Source organism: Labeo rohita, chromosome 8 (genome assembly GCF_022985175.1).
Source record: "Labeo rohita strain BAU-BD-2019 chromosome 8, IGBB_LRoh.1.0, whole genome shotgun sequence".
Taxonomy (NCBI): Eukaryota; Metazoa; Chordata; class Actinopteri; order Cypriniformes; family Cyprinidae; genus Labeo; species Labeo rohita.
The window spans coordinates 15,706,787-15,733,704 of record NC_066876.1 but is presented as its reverse complement, the minus strand read 5'-3'; the positions used below and the strand labels follow the sequence as shown (position 1 = coordinate 15,733,704).

The window sequence follows — 26,918 nt, the reverse complement described above, 5'->3', positions numbered from 1 at the left end:
AAACACACTCCCTCTGGACACACAGTTAACCCCATTTGCATTAAGAAAGCCATCGTAGTGTTACAAGTGAGTGCTGCTGCTCTGCATAAGGATGGCCTTTAAACAAAAAGACAGTGTAGGTACACTTAATACAGGTCATTTATTTCCCGAAATAAATATGTTCAACGGTGCCAGACCTTTCTCAAAACTCTTACTCATGCTCCGTTTATTTTGTAACATTCTCTGTGACTCTACTGTGATTGATTGCCTCTCACCGTACCTGCGAATTAACACTGTAATCAACTACTGTAAATATTTACTGTACCTGCTCCCTATCATTATTGGATTGTCATCTATTTTATAACCGCATTTCCCAGGATGCCACACACAATGTAGATGCCTCTCTATAAACCAGTGAGGAAAGTTTCTCACAATCATTCAGGCTAAAACTTCCAGTCTGATTAAATATGTCATCACTGAGCTGTTTACGCAAGGTTATGTATATTTCTGAACATTTAGGTGACAGGCCAAGATTAGACCTTTGACTCTATTTGTGCTGACTGAATGAAATGTAGAGCTTTGCACAGCAAAGCAGTTTTGTTGTTGCTTAAAGTCATGTGAAAAGCGAAAGAGCGACCTCTTCCGGTAAAAATCAGGGATAGCAATAATTTCTGAAGTACGTCACCAAGGCAGCACGACTGTGTGAATTCACCGTAACGCAGAAATATACACAATAATATTTCAGTTTTATTTTCTGTGGCTCTTTGGAGATACTAAACAGTGTGTAGTGCAGAGAAGAAGAAATGCCCGCAGAACAGGTAACGTTAGAGCACTTAATGTTTTTTTGGCTTGAGGTTGGTGTCGCTTTAGTGCAGAGTCAAAAACTGTGGCCTGAAGCAAATACGTTTTAAGTAAAGATTGTTCTTACCAGCTGCAGAGATGCTACATTTTATCCAACAATGTTTATTTGACTGCAGTAAAAATCTATAGGCCTAGCATATTCACAACTATGCCACGATATCGTTATTTTTTTAGGATGTATTTATTTGCATGGCTCTGATAACGACAATCAACATAGCTAATTTCATCCATAGTTAACTTTACTATTATCATTAAGGTAGGTTATATTTATTTAGCCTTTTTTACACTACCAGTCAAAAGTTTTTGAACAGTAAGATTTTTAAGATTTTAAGTCTCTTCTGCTCACCAAGCCTGCATTTATTTGAGTACAGCAATTAGTACAGCAATTATTTTTATTATTTAAAATAACTGTTTGAATATCTTTTAAAATGTCATTTATTCCTGTGATTTCAAAGCTGAATTATTAGCATCATTACACTGCAAAAAATGCTTTTCTTACTTGGATTTTTTGTCTTGTTTCCAGCCAAAATATCTAAAAATTCTTAAATCAAGAAGGATTTTCTAGACAAGTAAAAATTATGGTCTTGTTTTCAGAAAAAAGAAGTCAAAATTAAGTGATTTTTAAATAATCTGCCAATGGGGTAAGCAAAATAATCTTATTTCAAAATGAAAACTAGATTATTTTGCTTACCCCTTTGGCAGATTATTTTAAACTCACTTAATTTTGACTTCTTTTTTCTGAAAACAAGACAATATTTTTGCTTGTCTGGAAAATCCTTCTTGATTTGATCACATGATCCTTCAGAAATCATATAATATTCTGATTTGCTGCTCAGAAAACATTCATTATTAGTAGTAGTAGTAGTATTATTCTGTTGAAAACAGCTGAGTAGATTTTTTTCAGGTTTCTTTGATGAATAGAAAGTTCAGAAGAAGAATCTTTTGTAACATTATAAATGTCTTTATCATCACTTTTGACCAATTTAAAGCATTCTTGCTAAATAAAACTATTAATTTATAAATTATACTTTTGAATGGTATAGTGTATATAATGTTACAAAAGCTTTTTATTCCAGATAAATGCTTATCTTTGGATCTTTCTATTCATCACAGAATCCTGAAAAAATGTACTTAACTGTTTTAAATATTGATAATAAACATAATAAATGTTTCTTGAACAGCAAATCAGCATATTAGAATGATTTATGAAGGATAATGATGCAAAAAATTTAGCTTTGATTACAGGAATAAATTTCATTTTAAAATATATTCAAAAAGAAAACAGTTATTTTACTGTAATGTTACTGTTTTTGCTGTGCTTTGGATCAAATAAATGCAGGCTTGTTGTAAAAATCTTACTGTTTAAAAACTTTTGACTGGCAATGTATATATTTATGTAAACGCACACAGCCTTTGCAGAATAAGCATTATTTTAACAAACAGTCAAATATTTGCAGTTTTGCATATGTATGTTAGGTGTATAGGTGTAAATGCTGTCTGTTGTTTTGAATGGCACTGACTGTCTGAACCATTCACAGGTTTGTTTATGAACACTTTTGCTCATTCACTAATGGAACAGCTTTGTGAAGGCGGGTTAAGCTCCCTTTGTTAGCGTAATGGCTCAGAATTAGGGTCAGTGCCAGAAGCCGCAATTCACTTCAATTCATGGCATACATACTGTGGACTGTATGTATGGATAGACTTGAGCAACTGGTTCCTGCTGGAGAATAACAACTGTTTTCTCAAGGGAAAGGGACCCCTGTAAAACAACTCCCTGTGAATCCACTAACAAGGGAAGAAGGATGTGGTGCAGAATAATTGAGTTTTATATCACTGCAGAGTGTGAGCTCATTTTTGTGTGTTTCAGCACTACTGTAATAAACTCCAGAAACTAGCCTGAGAAAAGCAACAATAAAAAATCTGTACACCATGTACGCAGAAAATACAGCCAGCATAACAAGCTGCAACAACATTAAAATGGTAATTGGATATGATGTACACCACCTTTCAAAACTTTAGGGTCAAACTCATTTTTTTTTTTTGAAAGAAATAAATACTTTTCCACAAAAATATTGTTTAAACAGTGGCACAACTGTTTTCAATATTCATAATAATAGTTTCTTGAGGAGCAAAACAGCATATAAGAAATATTTCTGAAGGATCATGTGACACTGAAGACTGGAGTAATTACTAATTCATAAGAATAAAATAAGTTTTGACATTAAAATGAAACGTATTTTAAAAACAGTTATTTTAATAATAATATTTCAAAATATTACTGTTTTACAGTATTTTTGATCAAATAAATGTACCGCTGATGCATCCACTACCAGTCAAAAGTTTTTGAACAGTAAGATTTTTAATGTTTCTTAAAGAATTCTCTTCTGCTCACCAAGCCTGCATTTATTCGATCCAAAATACAGCACAGCAGTAAAATTTTGAAATTTTTTACTATTTAAAATAAAATAAATGTAATTTTTAAATGTTATTTATTCCTGTGATCAAAGCTAAATTTTCAGCATCATTACTCCAGTCACATGATCCTTCAAAAATCATTCTTAAGGATTCATTCAAGAAACATTCATTATTATTATTATTACCAATTTTATTTATTTATTTTTTTCATTTTTATCAGGATTCTTTGCTAAATAGAAAGATCCAAAGATCAGCATTTATCTGAAATAAAAAGCTTTAATAACATTATACACTATACCATTTAAAAGCTTGGAATCAGTATAATTTTTTATTTTTTGGAGAAAGAAATTATATAAATTAACACTTTTATTTAGCAAGGATGCTTTAAATTAATCAAAAGTAATAATAACGTCATTTATAATGTTAAAAAAGATTTTTATTTCAGATAAATGCTGTTCTTCTGAACTTTCTATTCATCAAAGAAACCCGACAAAATTCTACTCAGACATAATAATAATAATGAATGTATTTTTTTGAGCAGCAAATCAGAATATTAGAATGATTTCTAAAGGTCATGTGACTGGAGTAATGATGCTAAAAATTCAGCTTTGAAATCACAGGAATAAATCACATTTTAAAATATCAGAAAACAGTTATTTTAAATAGTAAAAATATTTCAGAATTGTACTGTTTTTGCTGTACTTTGGATCAAATAAATTCAGCTTGGTGAGCAGAAGAGACTTCTTTAAAAAAACATTTCAAATCTTACTGTTCAAAAACATTTAACTGGTAGTGTAAGCGGTAGTGTATGTGTAAAAAATGTTTTTTTATTAACACACACTTTTTTTATAATTGCTTGTTGCTTACTATACAACAACAATAAAAAGGCAGGCTATTAAAGCCGCAGTGCTGTAGATCTTATAAAAGTTTAAGAAACTCAGTATAAGAAACTTACACTTCAGTTTATAGTATGTTTTTGATGTATTAAAAGGAATTTCGGGATTCTTTTATATTCCCAAACATATTTTTAAAGTTTGCTTTTCCCTCTCTTAATTCTTTTAGTTTTAATTCTGCCATTAAGGAATAAAAAACTGTATTTTTTCCCCTCATTGCAGATGTAGAGCGTGATCAGAAGGGAAGGGGGAAAGACTGCAGTCCCACTGTAAAGCTCTGGTGTAAAACAGCTCTCTTAAAGTCACATCTCAGATTGCATTGTGTGCCTGAAGGTGTCTGCTTCTGCCCACGCCTCCATTTTGTGCTAATGTGGGTGTAACTGATTCACCACTCAAGTAAAGAATGTGAGCAATGCTTTGTTTATTGATAGGGTCTGTCTATGCAAGGCCTTATTTCATTATCAAACAGAAATGGCCATAGCAATCATGCTTAAGAACCTGCACAAGTGACAAAAGCAATGAATATGAAATGGCTGAAAATTACATTACATTTATATTAAAATTATGTTTTAGAGTCATGCAAACACAAAGGCAGTGAATGTGTTGTTAATGTATTGTGTTGCATTGGGTGGAGCCTGTAAACAATATGTTCCTTCATTTAAATGTCAGTCAGGCCATTTCCTGATAAATGACCTCACAGAGGAGATGATGGCTTCTTGTCACAGATTTATATCAGTACCTTTAGGAAATCATTTGACACAAAGTCCTTTACTATAAGTAATTTTGCATATTGATTTAAAATGCTTAGTTTAAAAAAAATGATTATCTGAACATTAAGTTGTATTTCATTATAATTCATAATAGCTCTTGTGTAAACAGCTGAATAAAATACAAAAGCACTGACATACAAAAGTCAAGTATATAATGAACTGTGTGCTCAGGACAAGGATATTTTTCATAAATGTAAAAAAAGGGGTGCAGATATATCTACAACATGCATTTTAAAAGGTACATTTTCATTTCATGCTGACTTCATAGGAATAAAAATGTCTTCATAATTTACTCCCCCCCCATGCCATCCATGTTCATGTCATTCTTTCTTCAGGAGAAAATAAATCAAGGTTTTTAAGGAAAACATTCCAGGAATTTTACAGGAATGGTGGACTTAAATGCAGTTCCAAATACAAATTGCAGTTCCAAAGCAGCTTCAAGGGGCTCTACATGATCCCAGCCAAGGAATAAGGGTCTTATCTAGCAAAACGATTGGTCATTTTTAGTCAAGGTATAAAAAAGATTTTTTTTAAAAAACCCTTATTCCTCGGCTGGGATTGTGTAGAGCCTTTGAAGCTGCATTGAAACCTCAATTTGGACCTTCAATCCATTGATCCCCATTGAAGTCCACTACATGGAGAAAAACCTCAAAAACCTTAATTTCTTTATGACTGAACTGAAGCAAGAAAGACATGAACATTTTGATGACATGGAGGTGAGTAAATTAGATATAAATCTGCATTTGTGATGGCCAACAGTTATGATCATCTTTGGTATTTCCATTGAAGGCATCTTGAGACTACATATTTAACAAAGCACATAAAAAAGCTGGAAGCGACGTGACCCGTTTTACAGAATACAGAAGTCTAATGAAGCACACAACCCCCCATTGACTTTTAAAGAGGAATTTTCACTGAAGCAAAAAGTGTGACGACTAGCCCCAGTCTTTCCTATTAATAGCAACATCAAGAACATATAGATTCTCTGTCCAGGGTGCTGAAAACACAGACAGGAAGGAGTAGTTCCACAGTCACTGTCCAGAGTACTGAAAACCCATTCTTGCTTTTCATAGATGCTACAATACATTCTATTCCCAAGTGTCAATGAAAATAAATGTGAAGGTGCAAACAGTGCAGTTTATTAATAATAAAAAACACTATTTCTAATATATAAGACAAACACTCCTAATTGTCCGAAGCTTTTCTTCAAAGCCCCTTGCAGCATCCCTATGATGTACAACGACAGTCCCGAGGGAACAACCTGGGTTTAGGTGTGTTGCTCAAGGACACCATGGTGACAGTTTCAAGGATCGCCACCTGCAGGGTCTGAACCTACAACCTTTTAGTTACAAGCTCTTTAATCACTAGGCAGCACCACCCACTGTCAGTGATGTTCAATCGATGTCTCTCGCTTCCTTAAAATGAACGCAAGCACATGCCAAATATATCTCTTCTCCCCATTCATCTAAACAAGCACATCCCGGACCTGTCCCGTGCCTAAAGAACGTGCGCAACGGGAGAAACTGATGATGGATCAGAAAAAAATGACGAGGGAAAACACTGGGCGGATTACTAGGATTGGATGGCACGAGTGATGCAATCCCTGCATCCTCCGAAGCCCCAACCGGATCGCAGAGAATCTGGCCGGAGATTTTGCCTCACCGAGTTTCATTTATGACAATTACTACCTTAACGCAGCGAGCACACTTTTAACAAGTGCCTCTGCGTTAAGATTGTTTTTCTCCACACCCATGGAACAGGATCTGAAGATCATCAACATCAATGGAAGGAGCTTGAAATCCTAAAGCCAATTGTTGAACGAGCTTCTCACTGATGTAAGTCAATCAATCACTAATTGCGAGCATTTATGTATGCATTTTTAATCGTGATTTTAACAAAGCGTTGATTTGGTTTTTTTCATTTGTTGCAGTGCAGCTTTGCATGTTGTGAAGCACGACCTTTGCTTTGAGGTGCACCCTGGAGAATTGCGTATCTACTCGTTTTCACGTCTCGTTTTAAACTGAAGCGCTCGGTTGCATCCTAGATATCAGATACTTAATCGGTTTTCCATTCGTCTTGGATTTTTTTGGCCGTGTAGAACCTACAGGGGAGTAATTTACCGTCGCATCCCTTTTCATCTCCACCATGAATTACCTGCGACGTCGACTGTCGGACAGTAATTTCATGTCCAACTTGCCCAATGGCTACATGAGCGATTTACAGCGGCCCGATCCGCCGCAGCAAAGCCCAGCCCCGGTGCTCTCGCCGGGGTCTCAAGAGAGGCGTCAACCCCCTAGCCAGTCTACCGGCGCCGGCTTCTTTTCCTCCCTTTCCAACGCCGTCAAACAGACCACCGCCGCCGCTGCCGCTACCTTTAACGAGGCCACCGAGAGAGGAATCGGCTCAAGCAACGCCAAGATCCTCCTGGTCATTGATGACCAGCAGACAGACTGGTAAGACGCATATGGATCTATTTTGACTATAAGACGTGGAGTTTATGAACAGGTTTGTTTGTTTCACATTTCAGGCTCGCACCTGAGGTGTAGCCCGTGCTAATACAGGCCAAAAGGAGTCACTATCCAAATGTCGTGACTCATTAGTCTATGGGCCTTTCTGGCAAGCGCGCCGTGTAGTTGTGGGTGTGCCCGCGCGTGTGTTTGTGCGCATTTCACTATTCAGCCAGTTAATGGAAAAGCAGTGAGACCCTACGGCAAAGTATATTACATTAGCTTTTGAGTCCAGATTAAAAGGCCCTGCGTTGATGGGTTTAAGAGTAGTCTGGCTGTGCATGGAGAAAAATAGTGTTAACACAAAGTCTTCGAAAAATCCCTGGTGAAAAAAACAGCATATGCTGGTAGGTATGTTTTGATGCTGGTTTAAGCTGGTCCTTTGCTGGTTTATGCTGGTCATGTTTCTGGTCAAGGACCAGCTTAAACCAGCATCAAAACATACCTAACCAGCATCCTAGCATCAAAACGTACCTACCAGCATATGCTGTTTTTTTCACCAGGGATGACAAGGTAATAAAGACACTTTTGGAGTTTTCAACGGTTAAACTCTGGAGAACTTATAGGAACTGTTTTCAGGATGGCTCAAATATCCTATTGCACACTCATATGCATTTTATAGGATATTTATATATTTAAAGAGCCTTTCGTTTATAATGGGGTTAATGGATTGACTGACAGTGAGGAGTTCTTGTAAGAATTTATGGGTTCCTCAGAGGACTGTCCTTTTTGAAAGGATGTCTGGAGGTTCTCCAGTTGTTTCCTCTGGTATGGAGATCTGAGGAACCCCACATGGTGCCTCGAATATCTTTACAATTTTAAAGTGTGTGATGTTGCTCTCACTGTTTCCCATGAGGGCTAGTGACACATTTACTGAAATATTAAAGCCAAAACAACACCATGTGATCTGGACCACAAAACTAGTCGTTGAGTAGCATGAGTATATTCGTAGCAATAGCCAACAATACATTGTATGGGTCAAAATGATCATTTTTCTTCTATGCCAAAAATCATTTAGGATTTTAAGTAAAGATAGTGTTCTGTGAACCCATTTTGTAAATTTCAACTTTAAAGGCAATTTTCATAGTATTTTTATTTTTTTGCACGCTCAGATTCCAAATTTTCAAATAGTTGTATCTCGGCCAAATATTATCTTATCGTTAATTTTAAAAAATTTACCATTATGACTGGTTTTGTGGTCCAGGGTCACAAGAAACTTTTTAGTTAAGGCAACACTCCATCCATCCATCTAATTATTTTATTTGGTGACTGAAAACATGACATTGCATTCTGAGATGATCTCTGTGTACAATAGATTTACAGTTAAATATAATAGCATATAAATATTTAAATGTTATTATTATGCTTGCGGCACAAAAACACATAGTTACAGTCACTGAAACAAAACTCCTCAGCATCCCTTAACACAAATAATTCATGCTAAATGAATACTTGAAATACATGATTTTCACACCATTTCACTGTTGCATAATCAAGTTTGGACACAGTTTAAGTGTTTTTGTTAACTATGACTCACAAGTGCAAAAATGTTCTTTCTTTTTCATCTTTAATTCTCTAGGGCAAAGGTGTTCAAAGGCAAGAAGGTTCATGGTGAATTTGACATCAAAGTCGAACAGGTAAGGTTTTTTTTCCCCAGTACAACTGAACAATGTGCTGTTATGAATTAGATGTTAGACTTACCAAAACATGTCAACTGGCTAGAGATTACTGTCACTCTGAGTTGCAATTGCAATATTGAGCCTTTGTATTTTCTTCAGTGCAATTTGTTTGTGTTTGCGAAAAGGGATGGGATAATATATCAAAGCTGTCCCTAGTAATGAAATGCAAGATCTAATCTATTATAGATGGGGATAAAAGAAAATGAATCTGTTGTGTCAATGAATGATATCCTTTAAAATAATCATGGACGAGACATATTTGGTAGCAGCTTTACAATAAGCCAAAAGTAATTTCGACCAGAAGAAACATTTTGTGATTTGACTGGTTGAAATCATGTTTGGTTAGGGTTTTATATGTAATACTATTAATTAGTACACAAAAATCTAGGGATTTATGTAAGACTTTGACGACATTCTGAAATACCAGACAAAGAGATAAAAAATGCCACTTCTGTGTTTTGTCATTTTTAACGACATGTCATTCAAAAGGAAATTTTTGTAGTTTTAACAACCACACTTGGCAACCCATCAAAGGCCTCAGGTGCTGTTTTAGTATAAATGCTTTGCCAGCGTTACTTTACTGATCACATTCATTGATCCTTTCATTCCATCTGGTGATTTTCATTGATTTTTAAGGCGGACTTCTCTGAGGTTAATCTGGTGGCTCACGCAACGGGAAGCTACAGCGTGGACATTGAGGCTATCCGCAGTGGCAACAAAATCACAAAGTAGGTTTCACATCTGTTTTAGGAAACAAATGCAAAGATAAAGCATGCAATTCACTTAGGTTTACTTTGTTGATTAATTCAACAAGCAATTATACAAATGTGAAAAACGTGTGAGAATAATTACTGTATGTTAGGAATATTTAGAGCAGCAATCAAGGTTATTTATTTGAAGAACATATATGTGCTGTATATACTAATGTGTGTCTATACTGTATAATAGAATATATTTGCTTCAATTAATCATAGTATGATTACTGATAATAATTCCCAACATTTTTGTGGTTAATTAGATGTTTCAAGCCAGATTTTGTGCTGGTGCGACAGCATGCGTTTAGCATGGCCAAGAATGGCGACCACAGGAACATTGTGATTGGACTTCAGTATGCTGGTCTGCCCAGTGTCAATTCTCTTCACTCGGTCTACAACTTCTGTGACAAACCATGGGTGGTGAGCACTACATACATTAATCCATACTTATCAGCTAATTAGGGATGTTCTTAGTATATCCAATTGGATTTAGTAATGTATTTTAAAACTATACATTTTTGAATTCTCACAGTAAAGGATAGTAGTGTTTCCAGGATTGGAAAAATCGTGGGCATGAATTAAATTTGTAACACTTAAAGCCTTAAAGCATTATAAAGGTATTCATAGTGTACATTGTAATGCATAATGTCTTTCCATAAATAAGTGTAACCAAATTGGCAATGCATTGTAATATTTGAAGATTTGTCTTTTGTTTTAATTAGAGCTGGGTAGTAACTGATTACATGTAATCTGAATTACACAATCAGATTCCAAAAATTAAGGACTTGTAATTAGATTAAACTAAATTTTTAAAATACTCATAATCAGACTACAGTTCATTTTTATGGATTACGTGATTACATATTATTTACACAATAGCAATTAAATTATTCATCTTTTATTGATTCTCCTTAATTCCTATGTTTCATCATTTAAATTTACCTTTCTAAATAGCCTAGTGCTTATATACACTCAGAAAATCTTTACATTTTGTGGACATTCACACAAAGATCAGAACACATTTTTATCTGAATTATCACTCTGTAGGTTGTTTAACCATGTATTTCTATGTCTTCGGAAAGCTTTTGTCTTTCAAACACAAATTCACAAACTTTTTTGTCATCTGATCCTCTTTCACCTAATATATTTACTGAAAGTACCCCTGAGATCTTAAAATAAATATTTTAATAATTATCACATTTTCATGTTCATTGGTTCTCTGATTTTGGTTATGGTCATGTAGGTAAACATTTTTTAAAGTAAGTTTTTTTATTTTGATTAATTATTTAAAATTTATTATGATTGAATTAATTATTAGTTTTTCATTAAAGGAACACTACACTTTTTTTGAAAATAGGCTCATTTTCCAACTCCCCTAGAGTTAAACAGTTCAGCCGATCTCCGGGTCTGGCGGTAGCACTTTTAGCATAGCTTAGCATAGATTATTGAATCCAATTAGACCGTTAGCATCTCGCTCAAAAATGACGAAAGATTTTCAATATTTTTCCTATTTAAAACTTGACTCTTCTGTAGTTACATTGTGTACAAAGATGGACGAAAAATGAAAAGTGTATAATGCTAGGAGCTATACTCTCATTTCGGCGTAATAATCAAGAAACTTTGCTGCCGTACCCTGGGTGCAGGAGGTGCAAAGATATTACGCAGCCATCAACGTTGCTGGCTGCAACTCTGCATATACACAAACATAGTGCCGGTCACTTTCAGGCGCTGTGTAATATCATTGCGCCTGCTGCACCCATGATACGGCAGCAAAGTTCCTTGATTATTACGCCGGAATAAGAGTATAGTTCCTAGTCATATCAGCCTAGAAAATCACAACTTGTCATTTTCTGTCAGTCTTTGTACACGATGTAACTACAGAAGAGTCAAGTTTTAAAAGGAAAAGTATCGTCATTATATATGGTCATTTTTGAGCGTGATGCTAATGGTCTAATCGGATTCAATGATCTATGCTAAGCTATGCTAAAAGTCCTACCACCAGACCCAGAGATTAGTTGAATGGATTCGAAAATGGTAAAACTCAACTGTTTAACTCTAGGGGAGATGGACAATGAGCCTATTTTCAAAAAAAGTGGAGTGTTCCTTTAAACTCATAAACCCCCCTGCACTTCCTTCTTAAACACCAGGTTGGGAAACCTTTACGTAATATAATATTTAATGCACTGGTAATAACAACTAATTGAATATATTTTCTTACTCTTTGTATTTTCATATCGATATCATACAAGATTGTCCTATTTAAATCAATGTGAAAAACAAGATAGGTCAAAAGTAATTTAAAAGTAATCAAAAAGTACTCTGATTATATTGTCTTAAATGTGTAATGTAATGGATTACGTTACTAACTACAATCTTTGTCATGTAATGTACAATCGGTAACAGATTACAATTTGTAATCTACCCAGCTCTGGTTTTAATGCATTATACTCAGAGTAACAATAAATAGCTAAGTGTTATAATGTATTATAACTGAGGTTACAATTATTTATGAGATCATGCAGTTATAAATAGACCATAAGGTGCATTACAAGGCATAATTAATGCATTAAAGTCACTTTGATAATGCATTATATATAAAGGATTTGAGTGTTACCATAAAATCTTATAAAATGCCTGTATTTCTATATTCAAATTAGAAGCTCTACTAAAAGGTTAAAGCTTTATGTTGCTCTTGTATAGTGAGAAATATATAAATCAAATCACTGACTTAAGTGAATACATTTTTGTTTTAGTCAATTCTTTTCAAAGAATTAAGCCAAGCTGCTTTACAAATCAGACTGAATAATTAATTTCTCAAACGGTCTGAATCAAAATTATTTTTAACAATCAGTCAAACTGTTTTTAACAACTGAAAAAAAAAAAAAAGATTGGTCGAAAGTATAGGAACCCTCTTTCAATGTTACAGTTTACTATTAAATGTCCTTAACTATTGGTGCATAATAGTTCTCTCTGTTTATGTACGTATGCCTGTGTGTGGGACGCCATGCATCTATCAGTTCGCTCAGTTGTCCAGATTGTACAAGCAGTTGGGTCCAGAGGAGTTCCCACTGATCGACCAGGTTTATTACCCCAACCACAAGGAGATGGTGAGTGTTTAACCATCTGTCCCTGTCCCTCTCCTGGCCCTCCTCAGCAGTAAACCCTGAGCTATAGGGCTCTAGACGGTCCCACTAGACCGCGCACAAAGCACCCATCTGTGGCAGAGACAGTGGTGCCTGGATGCAGTAACCAGTAAAATATAAAAGACTCATGCATATTCAGTGCCCCAGTTCAGCACTGCTCCACTCAGCTTAGCATAGTTACAGTCTTGTCTAGACTGGAAATGTCATAAACTCCAGACTAGTGTAATTGTGTGGTACATCACAGTTCTTATAGACATAGTTCAGGTTTTAATAGGAGAGGGAGGCTTGCTGCAGTGCCACCACCTCCTCCTATTCCTCCACTGCAGGCATCTTCACACATAAATGATCCCAGACACAGTCTTTGCCAGAATGTTTTCCTCTCTCACTGGCCTTTTTCTAAGATAAAGCACAGCAGACTCAGGCATAATTCTGTCGGCTTGTTTTGTCCCTGAGCAGAAAGATTTTGCTCTCGCATTTCAATTACTGCAGCAGTATAAAGAAGATGCCTATCAAGCACCACTGAGACTGCAAACACAACATGTTCTCCGATTAATAACCAATTCTAAAGTAAAGCAACTTGTTGTTGGTGTCATTTTCTATTAAATAATTCATTCGGATAAGAAAAATGTCATGCCAATATTGTGTAGTAATATCTGCAATAAAAACATGGTTGAGTAATGGCATGTATAGAATTCTAGATTTACACATATACACACAAACATGCTATTGTCAAACGTTTGGTATTGGTACGATTTTTTTTTTAAAGCAAGACTTCATTTATTTAATGAAAAAATTCAGTAAAATGGCAAAATTGTTTTCTATTTGAATGTGTTTTAAAATATTTATGATGGAATAAATAAAAATTTATTCCTGTAATGGCAAAGCTGAATTTTGAATTTGAATGTGGCTTAATTTTTTTTTGTGGAAACCATGAAACGTTTTTTTTTTCAGGATTCTTTGATGAATAGAAAGTTGAAAAGGACAGCATTTATTTGAAATTGAAATAGAAATGTAACATTATACGTACATACTGGTATACACTACCAGTCAAAAGTATTTGAACAGTAAATTTTTAAAATATTTTTCTATTTAAAATTTTTGCTATTTCAGCATATTTTAAAATTCCTGTGATTTCAAAGCTGAATTTTTAGCATCGTTACTCCAGTCACATGATCCTTCAGAAATCATTCTAATATTCTGATTTGCTGCTCAAAAACACTTATTATTAGTATTATTACTATGTTGAAATCAGCTGAGTAGAATGTGTTCATGTTTCTTTGATGAACAGAAAGATCAGAAGAACAGCATTTATCTGAAATCTTTTGTAAGATTATAAATGCCTTTATCATCATTTTTTATCAGTCTAAATTACCCTTGCTAAATAAAAGTATTAATTTATATAATTTATTTCTTAAAAATTATTATATTGACTCCAAGCTTTTGAATGGTATAGTGTATAATGTTATAAAAGATAAATGCTGATCTTTGGAACTTAAAATAATAATAAAAAAAATGTTTCTTGAACAGCAAATCAGCATATTGGAAAGATTTCTGAAGGATCACATGACACTGAAGTAATGATGGTTAAAATTCAGCTTTGATCACAGAAATAAATTACATTTTAAAATATATTCAAATAGAAAACAGTTTTAAATAAAAAAAATATTTCCTTGGATCAAATAAATGCAGGCTTGGTGAGCAAAAGAGTCTTCTTTAAAAACATTAAAAAGCTTACTGTTCAAAAACTTTTGACTGATAGTGTATTTGTCTTGTCATTAGATCACTACACCTGGCTTTCCTGTGGTAGTGAAGATGGGTCATGCTCACTCTGGCATGGGAAAGGTATGATTGAAATCCTTTATTACAAATTCCTGTCAACTGGTATTTTTGAAATATATGATACAGTTTTATTCATTAAACTAATTAACCCAAACTATACATACATCATTGTGTGAATTGTTTGGTCTTTTCATAATTACAGCTGTATCAGTACAATTCTCTGTGCAGGTCAAAGTGGACAATCAGTATGATTTCCAAGACATTGCTAGTGTTGTCGCTTTGACAAAGACGTACGCCACATCTGAGCCTTTCATTGACGCCAAGTATGACATCCGAATCCAGAAAATCGGTGACAATTACAAGGCCTACATGTAAGAGTCTAAAACCAAAGCAGTGTTTTCATGTCAATCTGGCATGATGGAATCTATACCTTCAACAATATCATTGGAACTGATTGTAAAACACTGTGTCATACCTGCTGTTGTGTTATTGGACAGGAGGACATCTATATCTGGCAACTGGAAGACCAACACAGGATCAGCCATGTTAGAGCAGGTGGCCATGTCTGACAGGTACACACATCTTACAGGATGTTCCTTCTTCCATATTCCTATAACATGACATCAGATAACCCCATTAGATGTTTGCTCTTCTAAAAATGACATATTTTGCATAATTTAACATGTTATGTATTATGCATATCATATGCTAATAGCTGCCTTAGTAGACAGCACTACAGGACATTATATAGCACTATTTCTCATAAGATAACTCATTTAATGCAAATTCTTAGACGGCATTGCATTTTTTATTCAAGATGGTGGGTGAAGCAAGAGAAATGTTAAATATTCATTCATTAGTAATTCATTCAGTGCTGAAAAAATTGCATTACTGAAGTAAATTGTACATCGAGGGCTCTGGTGCATTTCACATAATTTGCTACCTACGTAAAATATGTAAAATCAGCCATTTATGATGTTCAATTTTAGTTAGGATGCAGGAGGCAGACATGTAGGACATTTAATACTTTTTGGAACAACTGTATTATCATTAGCACTACAATTTGGGGAAATAATTGTGATTTGTTTTATTAAAAAAGCTCCTTGTTTGCCCCTTGCTACATAATTTGGCCAACACATTTGTGATTGTATATAAATATGACTTTTATTATTAAATATGACTTAATTATATAGATTTAATTAATTAAGCCATAATGCAGTTTTGGTTTTATTTTTAAAAATTGTGCAGCCGTAATTATCATAGCGATGTAAAAGTCATTTACAGTGCCGTGCGAAAGTATTCATACCCCCCTTTTTTTTTAACGTTTTATGTTGCAGCCTTTGAACTGCTTTATATTTTTTAAATATAAAAAATATTTTTCCCCACATCACTGTTCACTCCATACACCATACATGACAAAGCAAAAATATACTGTATGAAAGGAAAATATTATTGACAATGGAATTGTTTTTCAAGAACGGCCTACACTCAACAGGTATCACATGTTTTTCTTGAAACTGATTTGTTTTGATTCAACAAACAGAGTTTAGTTGCTAGTCGATGATACCAAGCCAAATATTAATGCCTTGCACTGCAGTAATCCTGATTTCCTTGTTTACTCTGGACAACAGTGTGGGTGGATGCTTTAAATGGAATGTACAAGGTCATCATTTGCGATTTTCCCTGCAGGTATCGTATGTGGGTGGATGTATGCTCTGAGGTTTTCGGAGGTCTTGATATATGCGCTGTAGAGGCATTGCATGGTAAAGATGGTCGAGATTACATAATTGAGGTAAGAACATCTGCAAAAACAGTCAGCTTTCCAAAATAACTCTATGAAATATTTTCATAATGCCCTGGGCAAATGCTCTGTGTGTCTGTTAGGTCGTGGGCTGCTCAATGCCTCTCATAGGAGACCAGCAGGATGAGGACCGGGCTCTGATGGCTGACCTTGTTGTGGCTAAAATGAACCAGACCGTGCCACGCACTTCAGCTCCCACTCCAGTCCGCTCTCAGGTTAACACACTCGCTTCAAAACATCCTCATATATTCTCAACCCAGGCTTAATGGAAAACGTGCCTGTGGCGACATTTCTAAAAATTATATTACGTTGCTTCTTGTTTGCTTTGTGTCACAAATCAAATGTGAGTGGCTCTAAAAGCATGTTCAGCTTTATAAGTAACAGATGAACATGAATCTGGCAATGTTTTGTCACTGTGTTTTACATAATGCAGCATTTTGGAAATTAAAGGTCTGATGATGGGGTGGGATAGAGCATTTGAAATTAAGAAAACAAACGTAAGATAAAAAAAATGCATTTTAAGCTTGCTTTTTGAGTTTTTGAGCTTTTTTATGCTAACTCTTGTCACGGGTCTCATACCCAAGTATGAGCAAGTTTACTACGTCAGAAAAGCTATTCATGTGGAGCTGGTTATGTGATGCAAAATCATGCACTATGGCAAAAGGATTTTTCTTTAAGAAACAGAGCAAAAATGTGAATTTTTGAACTGATAATTTGCCCCTGTAATCATCATCATCTGCGTAAAAAGGAATAAAGTTGCACATTTTCATGTGCGATTTAAAAAATTGCTCTGTGCAAAAACACAGATCAAATTTTAAACCATTTAAACTGGCCTGCTGGTGACTCAAAATATTGCAACTTCCTGAAAGCATATGTGACCTGAAAAAACATGCACACAAAAACTGTCATTTCTGCATATGTTGCATTAACCAGCGCAATTCTGCTGAGCAATTCAGTAAAATGGTTTCCTCCCACCAGTCAGTGTTTATTGTCAAATTTTTCAGCAGAAATATGCAAAACTTGTAGTCACAGCATGAGTCGGAGATCCTTTTTGATTGCAGTGCAGAGACTGCTCTTATCCATTATTCCCAGAGCTGTGATTGTAATGATTCATAGCCAAACAGATGGGAGAGAATTAGAGTGAGAAATGCCTTTAATGCATAAGCTAAAGACTCAGACTTCATCTCTCATCACCTCTGCATCAAATTGCTTGGTTTAATTCCCTCCACATTTGTGCTAAACTGATTGCCTGAAGATTAATGACTGCACTTTTGCCAGCATCAGCCATTTATTTATGTTTCTGTAATGATGTTCAGCTATTTTTGAGGTTACAGCTGTTTGGAAGTCTCATTTATGACAAAACCTTCACAATTTCTTTTTATGGAAGGGACTAAAAGTGTTTCTAAAAATACTGAAACTTGCACTGAAATCTGTGGGTGCAACCATTCTTTTTCTGTGTGCTTTGGTTTCTGATATATTCTCCCTTCCTATGTTTGTTGTGTATTTTAGGGCCCAGCTGTTTCACCTCAACCCATCTCTCAGCCGAAAGTCCCCCAGGCACAACAGCGCCCTCCTCCACAGGGTAAGGGATTACACAGCAAAAATAAAGCCAACCTTTCAGGCACTTTTCATAAATTGAAAATTTTAGGGCTGCCCTCGACAAAAGATTTTTCTGGTCATTTGAGCATTAGTCGACTATTAGTCGCACGTTTATTAATAAGCCATATAAATCATAATAATGAGCCTTTAACTGGCTACATAGCCTAATAAGTGATCAAGCACATGCAAAAAAAAGGTTGCCACAGCGCACTGGCAGATATAATAATTATGAGTGTGTCAGGGAAATAAAGCAGGTAGACTGCATTAACATTTTAAGAATTTGTTAATAAATGCATGCTTTCCTTGTTTAGATGAAGTTGACGATATTGATTCGTCATCTCCACAGTAGTGATGTGCTTGTATGATCGTTTCATACAGATTACATAATCTAAGAATATTTGTTTTCTATTTGAACTGGTTTATTTAAAAGTAGATATTTCACTCTCTATAGATTCTCTATAGATATTTCTCATGTCTGTAAGGCACGTTTAGACAGAGTTTAGAAGTGACACGCTCAAGTTCACAGAGAACGAGACGGCAGAAAGCACATCCTGCGACTAAGTGAGTAAAAAAGCGACTAATGGTTAGTCGACTATTAGGGGGAAGCCCTAGAAAATGTAATTACATTTAGTCACCTTAATGTTGTTTCTTGTGTTGCACACAAAATGAGAGAATGCTTAAGCTGCAGTTTTACATACTATGAAAGTAAACAGTGATTATCATTTTGTACCATAAAAGTCCACCATGAAAATAGTACATATAACTTATTAGAAGTCTTACAAAGCCATACAATAGTTTTATAGGGGAAAAAGTTAAAATATACATCATCATTATATAGTTTTCAAATATGGTATACGAAGACACATGGCGGACATTATTGGTGGCTAATCTTTTTTTTAGTGAATAACATCTTAAGTTTTGATCTGTTCATTATACAAGTTTTGAAATATAGCTTCTGGGCAGCTTACGGTACTTTTTAAATGATTTAGGGCCTGTTAAAGTGACGTCATCAAAGAATGAATGCCATTCCAGAGGTGAAACTAATTATTCGATTTTGATTAAAGGTTATGAAGACAAACTTGCACAAGTTAATTGTTCACCACAAGACTAATAATGTGGGCTAACAAAGTAAATCGTTTTTTTTTTTGTTCATTTTCAATACACGCAGACTTCAGTCAATCCTTGTTTTGTATAACATGGCAACAACAAAAGACGACAGCTGCTCAATATCCATCTTCACTGCCGATACTACATACTTTTCCTTTGTTATTTATTGTTGCTTAGCAATATACTACATTTGTGAGCACCACAAAGTCATTGTTTTATATATCAGCAACATTTCTAGGCATGACCAAAAGCACAGATCTTATTGGTTGGACAACTTTCTATGTGTTGTGATGGAAAAGAGATTAGAATACTTCTTTGTAACTGACAGCATGCAAGTGTTTGTGTTGCTCTGAACTGATGTGTTAACAGCTGTCAAATGAAAATGTTCAGCACATTAATTTTTGTGAAAAGCTTCTTTCTTGGTGTGAATGGGCCTTTATGGTAAAAATCACAAATTACTTTCACTGTATGCAAAACATGAGACTAAACATTCAGCAGACAGAAGAAAGTCATACAGGTTTGGAATGACATGAGGGTAAAAAAATTAAAGGAATAGTTCACACAAAAATTAAAATTACCCCATGGTTTACTCACCTTTAAGCTACCCTAAGTGTATATGACTTTCTTCTTTCAGACAAATACAATCAGAGTTATAGTAAAAATGTCCTGGCTCTTCTAAGCTTTTTAGTGGCAGTGAATGGGTGTTGAGATTTTGAAGTCCAATAAAGTGCATCCAACCATCATAAAAAGTGCTCCACACAACTCTGGAGGTTAATAAAGGCCTTCTGAAGCAAATCGATGTGTTTGTGTAAGAAAAATAACCATATTTAAAACTTTATAAACTGTAATAAACCTTGGATGATGTAGGCATTGCATAAACTCCGGTGAGAATATGCTAGTCTCGGTTTGTTTACAACAAAAGAAAACCAGTCAGTCTGGCTTCGAAATCCTCCAACATTTTTCTTTACAAATCCTCATTTTGTACGTATAATTTGTGACTGATGTTTTGTTTTGGATTCTCCACTGCACTTCCGTGTTTGTCAAATGCGTTAGAGTGACAGATGGACACATTGTTTTGAGCTTCAAAATCTCAACAGCCATTCACTGCCATTATAAAGCTTAGAAGAGCCAGGAGATTTTGTATATAACTCCGATTGTATTAATCTGAAAGAATAAAATCATATACACCCAGGATGGCTTGAGGGTGAGTAAATCATGGGGTTTGTGCTTATATTACAACCTGTTTACACAGTAAAAATTAGCTTTGTTTTTAGGAGGTCCACAACAAGCAGCTGCTAGCACTACTGCTGCCCGCCAAGGAGCCCCACCACAGCAGCGTCCCTCTCCCCAGGGCCAGCCCCCTGCTCAAACTCAGTCTGTGACCAGTCCTAACGCTCAGAACCCCCCTGCTCAACAACCCCGCCCCAATCAACCCCCACAGCGACAAGCTAGTCAAGGTGGCGCAGGTCCGCAGAGGCCCCCCGCAGCACAGGTTCCCACCCAGCGTGGCCCGGGTGGCTCTCCTCAGTCACAGAGGCCCCAACAAGGTGGTCCTCAACAGCAGCCACAGAAGCCTCAAACTGGCGGCCAGGGTCCCAAACCAGCTGGTCAGTCTCAGCAGAGGCCTCAGCAGCCAAGACAAGGCCAGCCAACCAGGCAGCCCACCCAGGGTGGGCCACAGCCAACCCAAGACGCCCCACAACCAGCCCCGCAACAGCAGGGCAGTCCTCGCCCTCCGACCACTCAGCAACCACGGCCTACTTCACAGGGCCAGGGAGGTCCAGGAGGCCCAGGAGGTGCACGACCTCCCCTGCAGCAGAAACCCACACCTCCACAGAAACCAAGTCCTGATCACCCGGCTCTGAGCGGATCACCGCAGCTTAAGTAAGATGTTTTTTGTCCTCTGTCATAGTGTAAGCTGAGTTGACTGGATGTGAAGTTTTTTTTGATTCATAAGCATCTGGACATGTTTTTCCATTTGTTGATGATGTTTCATCACCCATGCAAATGACTACACTAAATAGATGGTGGCCAGTCTCCTCTACTACATCATAAAATTTGCAAATCACATGACAAGTTAATGGTGCTGATTGATAGTCATTGTGTAAGTTAGAGTAAACCTATCAGGGTAAATGTTGTATAGGGCTAGGTATGAATACAGACCTTCTGATTCAATTTCGATTCACAAGCTCTGAATTTTATTCTATTCTATACTCTATTAAAGTGGGTATATTTGTACAATGTCTATTTTCTTATACTGCCATTCAAATAGGGTCAGTTTAACAAGGATTTTTTTTTTTTTTTTTTTTTTTGTGCTTAAAGGGATAGTTCACCCAAAAATGAAAATTCTGTCATTTTTTACTCACCTTCATGCTGCTCCAAACCCGTAAGACCCTTTGCTCATCTTCAGAACACAAATTTTCATTTTTGGGTGAACTAAAAATAAAAATTAAAAAATTTCCAGCCCAATGCAGCGGAATGACTTAAAGCACAGTGAGAACTGCAGGATGGGAAGCGCTATATTTCACCTACACTACCAGTCAAAAGTTTTTGAACAGTAAGATTGATGTTTTTTTAAGAACCAAGCCTGCATTTATTTGATCCAAAGTACAGCAAAAACTGTAAAATTCTGAAATATTTTTACTATTCAAAATAACTGTTTTCTATTTGAAAATATTTTAAAATGTGATTTATTCCTGTGATTTCAAAGCTGAATTTTTAGCATCATTACTCCAGTCACACAATCCTTCAGAAATCATTCTAATATTCTGATTTGCTGCTCAAAAAACATTTATTATTATTATTATGCTGAAAACAGCTGAGTAGAATTTTTTCAGGTTTCTTTGATGAATAGAAAGTTCAGAAGAACAGCATTTATCTGAAAGTATAGTGTATAATGTTACAAAAGCTTTTTATTTCAGATAAATGCTGATCTTTGGATCTTTTTATTCATCAAAGAATCCTGAAAAAATGTACTCAACTGTTTTACAAATTGATAATATTAATAAAAAATGTTTCTTGAACAGCAAATCAGCATATTAGTATGATTTCTGAGGGATCATGTGACACTGAAGACTAGAGTAATGATGCTGAAAATGTAGCTTTGATCACAAGAATAATTTACATTTAAAAATATATTCAAATAGAAAACAGCTAATTTAAATAGTAAAAATATTTCAAAATTGTACTGTTTTTGCTGTACTTTGGATCAATTAAATGCAGGCTTGCTAAGCAGAAGAGACTTCTTTAAGATACATTAAAAATGTATTAGTGTTCAAAAACTTTTGACTGGCAGTGTATGTCGTCACAGTATGTTTTTTTTATGTAAGAGACTGGATGGTGACCAAATAATTACTGATCTGATTGGTCCTTTCTTGACTTACCAGCCAATTAAAATGCCAATCTAACTAATTCACACAGCCATCACAATAACTTACTCTTTCAAAATAGGAATAGTGCAAGCTCAGAAAAGCCTAATGCATACTGGATAAAATGGCCTGAAATCGTCTATACATTTCTAACTTCATTTAGCCATAGCATTTTTTTTTCAAAAACTATAATCTAATGGTATATATTCCATATTCTGGCCATGGGTGTATTGGCTAGTACCAAGTATGCAACAGGTGAGCATGAAATGAATGGATAAACACGTCCAAAAGCTCCTTAACAGATTCTTTGAAGCGTACTATGATGACTTCAATGATTTTAAATAATCATAAACAGATTTTAATAATGGTGATGATAATAAAAATGAGACTGGACAATAATGGTGATAATGATTAATGTGGCTTATACATATAGGCAGACGCCTAATTAAAACAATGGAGATACAGAAGTATGCACAGTAGATGATCTGGTATTTTGCATGCCAAAGATGGCTTCCTTCAGTCTTACACCCAAACCATTCATGCACTTGATTGTGGAAATTGCATTTTTCTGAATGGAAATGTGCATTTGATCTATTTTCACTGTCAAGCGATTGTCAGCAAGTATGAATGTGATCATCCTATTCCCACTATTCCTCAATGAAGTAACTAATAGAATATAACATTGATTCTTCCAAGAAGAAATACAAGAAAGCATACTATTTATTGATGTTACAAAGATGTGCCTTTGCACTTGGTTCTTTTTTTAGGAATAGTGGCCCAAAATAAACAATGACGCAGAGTAAAGTGCATGTCTCTACATCCAGAGATGCCATTTCTCATAAGTCCAAGGGCTGATGTAAACACTGCACTTGAGTCATGATTGCTTAAATGAATGACACAAAAGAAAGCGTATGAATATCATTCTGTCTTTCTCTCACAGCCTATTTCTTTTTGTCTGCCATACCTTTATAAAGCCATCTCCATGGGTTTGCTGCATGACTTTAATAGCCTCTTCCTCTCCTTTATTGCCACTTCTTCTCTTTGTAGCAAATCCCAGTCTCTTACCAATACATTCAACATTCCAGAAACGCCGGCCGCCCAGCACCAAAGTCCTAGTCAGGACGAAGCCAAGGCTGAGACCATCCGCAACCTTCGGAAATCCTTTGCAAGCCTCTTCTCCGTGGAATAAACACACACACACACACACACACACACACACACAGACACAAAAAAACACACAGACAGAAAGAGAGGTTATGCAGTCTTTCTAAAAAAAAAAACAAAAATCATGCAAACACAGACACTTGTCAGTTCTATACAGAAAGGACCAATTATATCGCACATTGCAGTGCACATCAGATCTGTGCATGCCAATTTGCAATGCGACATTAATAAAACACTGCCTGCACTGCTGAAGTTTGCAATATGAAGTGAGATATCACAACATTACTGCAGTTAAATCTTTTAACACGACTTAATTCTTTAGACACATTCCCAGTTTTTTGATCCAACTGATGGAGGGAGGTGTGAAAATTTAAAAAACATACACGCACGCACTCTTTTACACTACCTACACAGTGACTGGACCCGCATACACTTAGCACACGTGCTAACTCTTGCCTATTCATTCCAGTCTCCTATTATTAATGTAATCCAAGATTCTTTTTGAAAACGTTTTGGTGGATATTTTGTTGTAAAACAATCCACCGCCACGCTCTCTCAGATAAATGATATCTGAAGTATGTCTGCTAATTGTCTAAAGCATGTTCTGTTACAATAAGGGGCACCATCTACTGATTTTAACCGTGTGCGCCACATCGTAATGTAACCGAATGGTTAATCGTTTCGTATTTTACATGCTTGAGCAGGATTTTGGATTTTGCAATGATGACCCATTGTGATGTTGTTCCAATTTTGCACAAGCTTCCATCGTCGAAACTAACCCCCCGCGGCTGTTAGCGCTAGCCGCTTGCGATGCTTGCATGTCACTTAAGGAGAACGTAGTCGCACACTGTGGGTGGTCTTGCTTTGTGTCGTGTCGTTGCACCTAGATAAGGTAGTTGTAGTGAAAACGTTGTTTCATTTTCGTGAGCAAGCTCTGTCGCTGCTTCCCCGACGTCCCTTTTCCTGACAAAACACACACAATGGTACACCCTTCGACGTGTTTAATATGCCTTAGCCAGATAGGCATACAAAAAAAAAAGAGATTGGTTTTGTGCAATCACATACGTCTCAGGGATGTCCTGAAGAGAAAGATGCAATGACCTAGCGCCATTGATCAGGTCTTCCAACCCATTACTGTAGAGAGTTACTGATTGCGAAGGCCAGTAAAGGGAGGAATCCGTCGAATGTATTCGTTTGCTACATAAACATGTTTGCACACTAATACTGTAACACTTGAGAACATATTGAGAGCACTGAGAGCTCAGGAAGGTTTGTTGCATCAAGAGAAGGTATATTTTGCATGCCTGGATGAGCATGTAGGTTTTCGGAGCTGCTTGTTCATCACACTTGGGCCCTATGAAAACGCAAAGCCAAAATACAAAGCCAAGGATGCCATCGGCGGCAAACGTCTTCACAAAAAGATCATCTTTAGAGGAGATGCTCGTCACATGTTGGGTTGTAGACTTTAGTATGTCCCAGTTACACAATGTGGATCCTTAAACCAACAACTCCTGCAACTTTTCGCCATACCCCGAGGAGTTTAGAGCTGAACCGGCAGTGTCTTCCACAAGTGAGGATAAAACATCCTAGTAGTGGTGTGTTTTAGGCAATATATTTAGTCAAGGCCATTCCAGGAGTCCCGACCCAATCCCGAAACCTCCCCTTGCTTTCCCGCTCACCAGCCTGTTGTGTATTCACAGTGATCCTTTTGTGACAAATGGTGCGTTAATGTGTATATATATGTATAATGTAATGTTGTACCGTAAACTGTCTAAACCAAATAGAAGTGTTGTACAGATCTTAACTCAACAAACGATGCAAGCGTCCTGTATTTGATTTGATCCTCAAAAGGTGATCGTTGTGGGTCTTGTGTAAGACAGGATTTTACTTCAATCAGATGTGATTTAGGTTGTGCAATATCTCCACTGTAAACTAAACCTAACAGGTCTGTGTTCTTTCTTTGACCCATTTTGTGACAAATGCAGTTGTTAAAAGTCATCTTTGGTCAGTGTGTCCATTGATATGATTGTAAGTGGCTTGATTGATTCACATATGTGGTTATCTAGATGGTCCGCCATGATATTGTTGTGGCTCAGGCAAACTTTCAGTGCTCTTCTATGTGGTTCATGTTTTACCAATTACGATAGATATGTGTGTTAAATGATGGCTTTACTGAATGTCTTATGAAAAACTGTATCACTGATGCAATCAAGTTTTTGGAGGCAAATGAGATTTCAGTCATTTATTTGAATGTTGCAGTACTTACAGAACCCTTGCCTGAGGTTTGTACTTCATCATTTGGTTTAAGTTTTTTTGGCATAGTTACATTTGTGTATTTTCTTTTTTATATATATATATATTCAGAGGAATTGTCTCCTTTTAAAGATGATGTATTCAAATAGGTCATAATTTCTAAATAGGTTTGACTGTTTGAATCTCAGTGAATTTTATTGTCTGTTCATGCCTGCCAATTGTATAAAGAAAGGAAGATATAAAATAAATTCACAGATATATAGAATTATAGTCTTAAATTCTATTAAAATGAGAAATATTGTTAAACATGGTGTAGTATTACACAAACAGATGCAACTTTGATGTGATCTTCAATGTAGCTTAATAATGGTGTCAAATTACTATGCTAAAATGTGCACATAATCAATAAAGTCTATCAAATAAATATGCATCTCCTTTTTCTTATATTAACAGACTCTGTATATATATATATATATATATATATATATATATATATACTTTGGAATATTAAGCATAAGCAAGTCAATCGCAGCAGTGCATTACATTATACATTATATAATGAAAGACTCCAATGAGCAGGCCTATCTGACAATAGTAATGACAGTATCAACTTAAAAATCACAGTAAACAATACTTCCACCAAGCAATACAGATCTTGATGTTCACAAAAAAAGTTTTTTTTTTTTTTTACATTTTTCATTTTCAGTGTAATATTATTCACTGTCAGAAAAAAAGGTACTGTTAAGGTGCAGTTTTGTTCCTAGGGAACAAAACAATGGTACCTTTAAAGGTACACAATAGTTCCTTAGGGTACAATTATGTACCCACAACATGTTTTAAATGTA

At 35.7% G+C, this 26,918-nt stretch overlaps 1 protein-coding gene across 3 annotated transcripts; it reads left to right on the top strand.

Annotated features, from left to right (window-relative positions):
* The first annotated feature begins 652 nt into the window (after positions 1-652).
* Positions 653-26,497, top strand: syn1 (synapsin I). Of its 3 annotated transcripts, none has more exons than XM_051117103.1 (15): positions 653-797; positions 6,393-6,753; positions 6,849-7,371; positions 9,005-9,062; positions 9,741-9,832; positions 10,123-10,279; positions 12,877-12,966; positions 14,782-14,844; positions 15,010-15,152; positions 15,279-15,353; positions 16,471-16,573; positions 16,666-16,797; positions 18,092-18,164; positions 20,563-21,172; positions 23,704-26,497. In XM_051117103.1, the coding sequence occupies exons 3-15, from the start codon at positions 7,064-7,066 to the stop codon at positions 23,843-23,845; spliced, it is 2,046 nt and encodes a 681-aa protein (XP_050973060.1). In that variant the 5' UTR covers positions 653-797; positions 6,393-6,753; positions 6,849-7,063; the 3' UTR covers positions 23,846-26,497. The 3 variants fall into 3 exon arrangements, with proteins under 3 accessions (XP_050973060.1, XP_050973059.1, XP_050973061.1); XM_051117102.1 differs by having other exon boundaries at positions 6,131-6,753; XM_051117104.1 differs by lacking the exon at positions 653-797 and having other exon boundaries at positions 6,131-6,753; positions 23,742-26,497.
* The last annotated feature ends 421 nt before the right edge of the window (positions 26,498-26,918 follow it).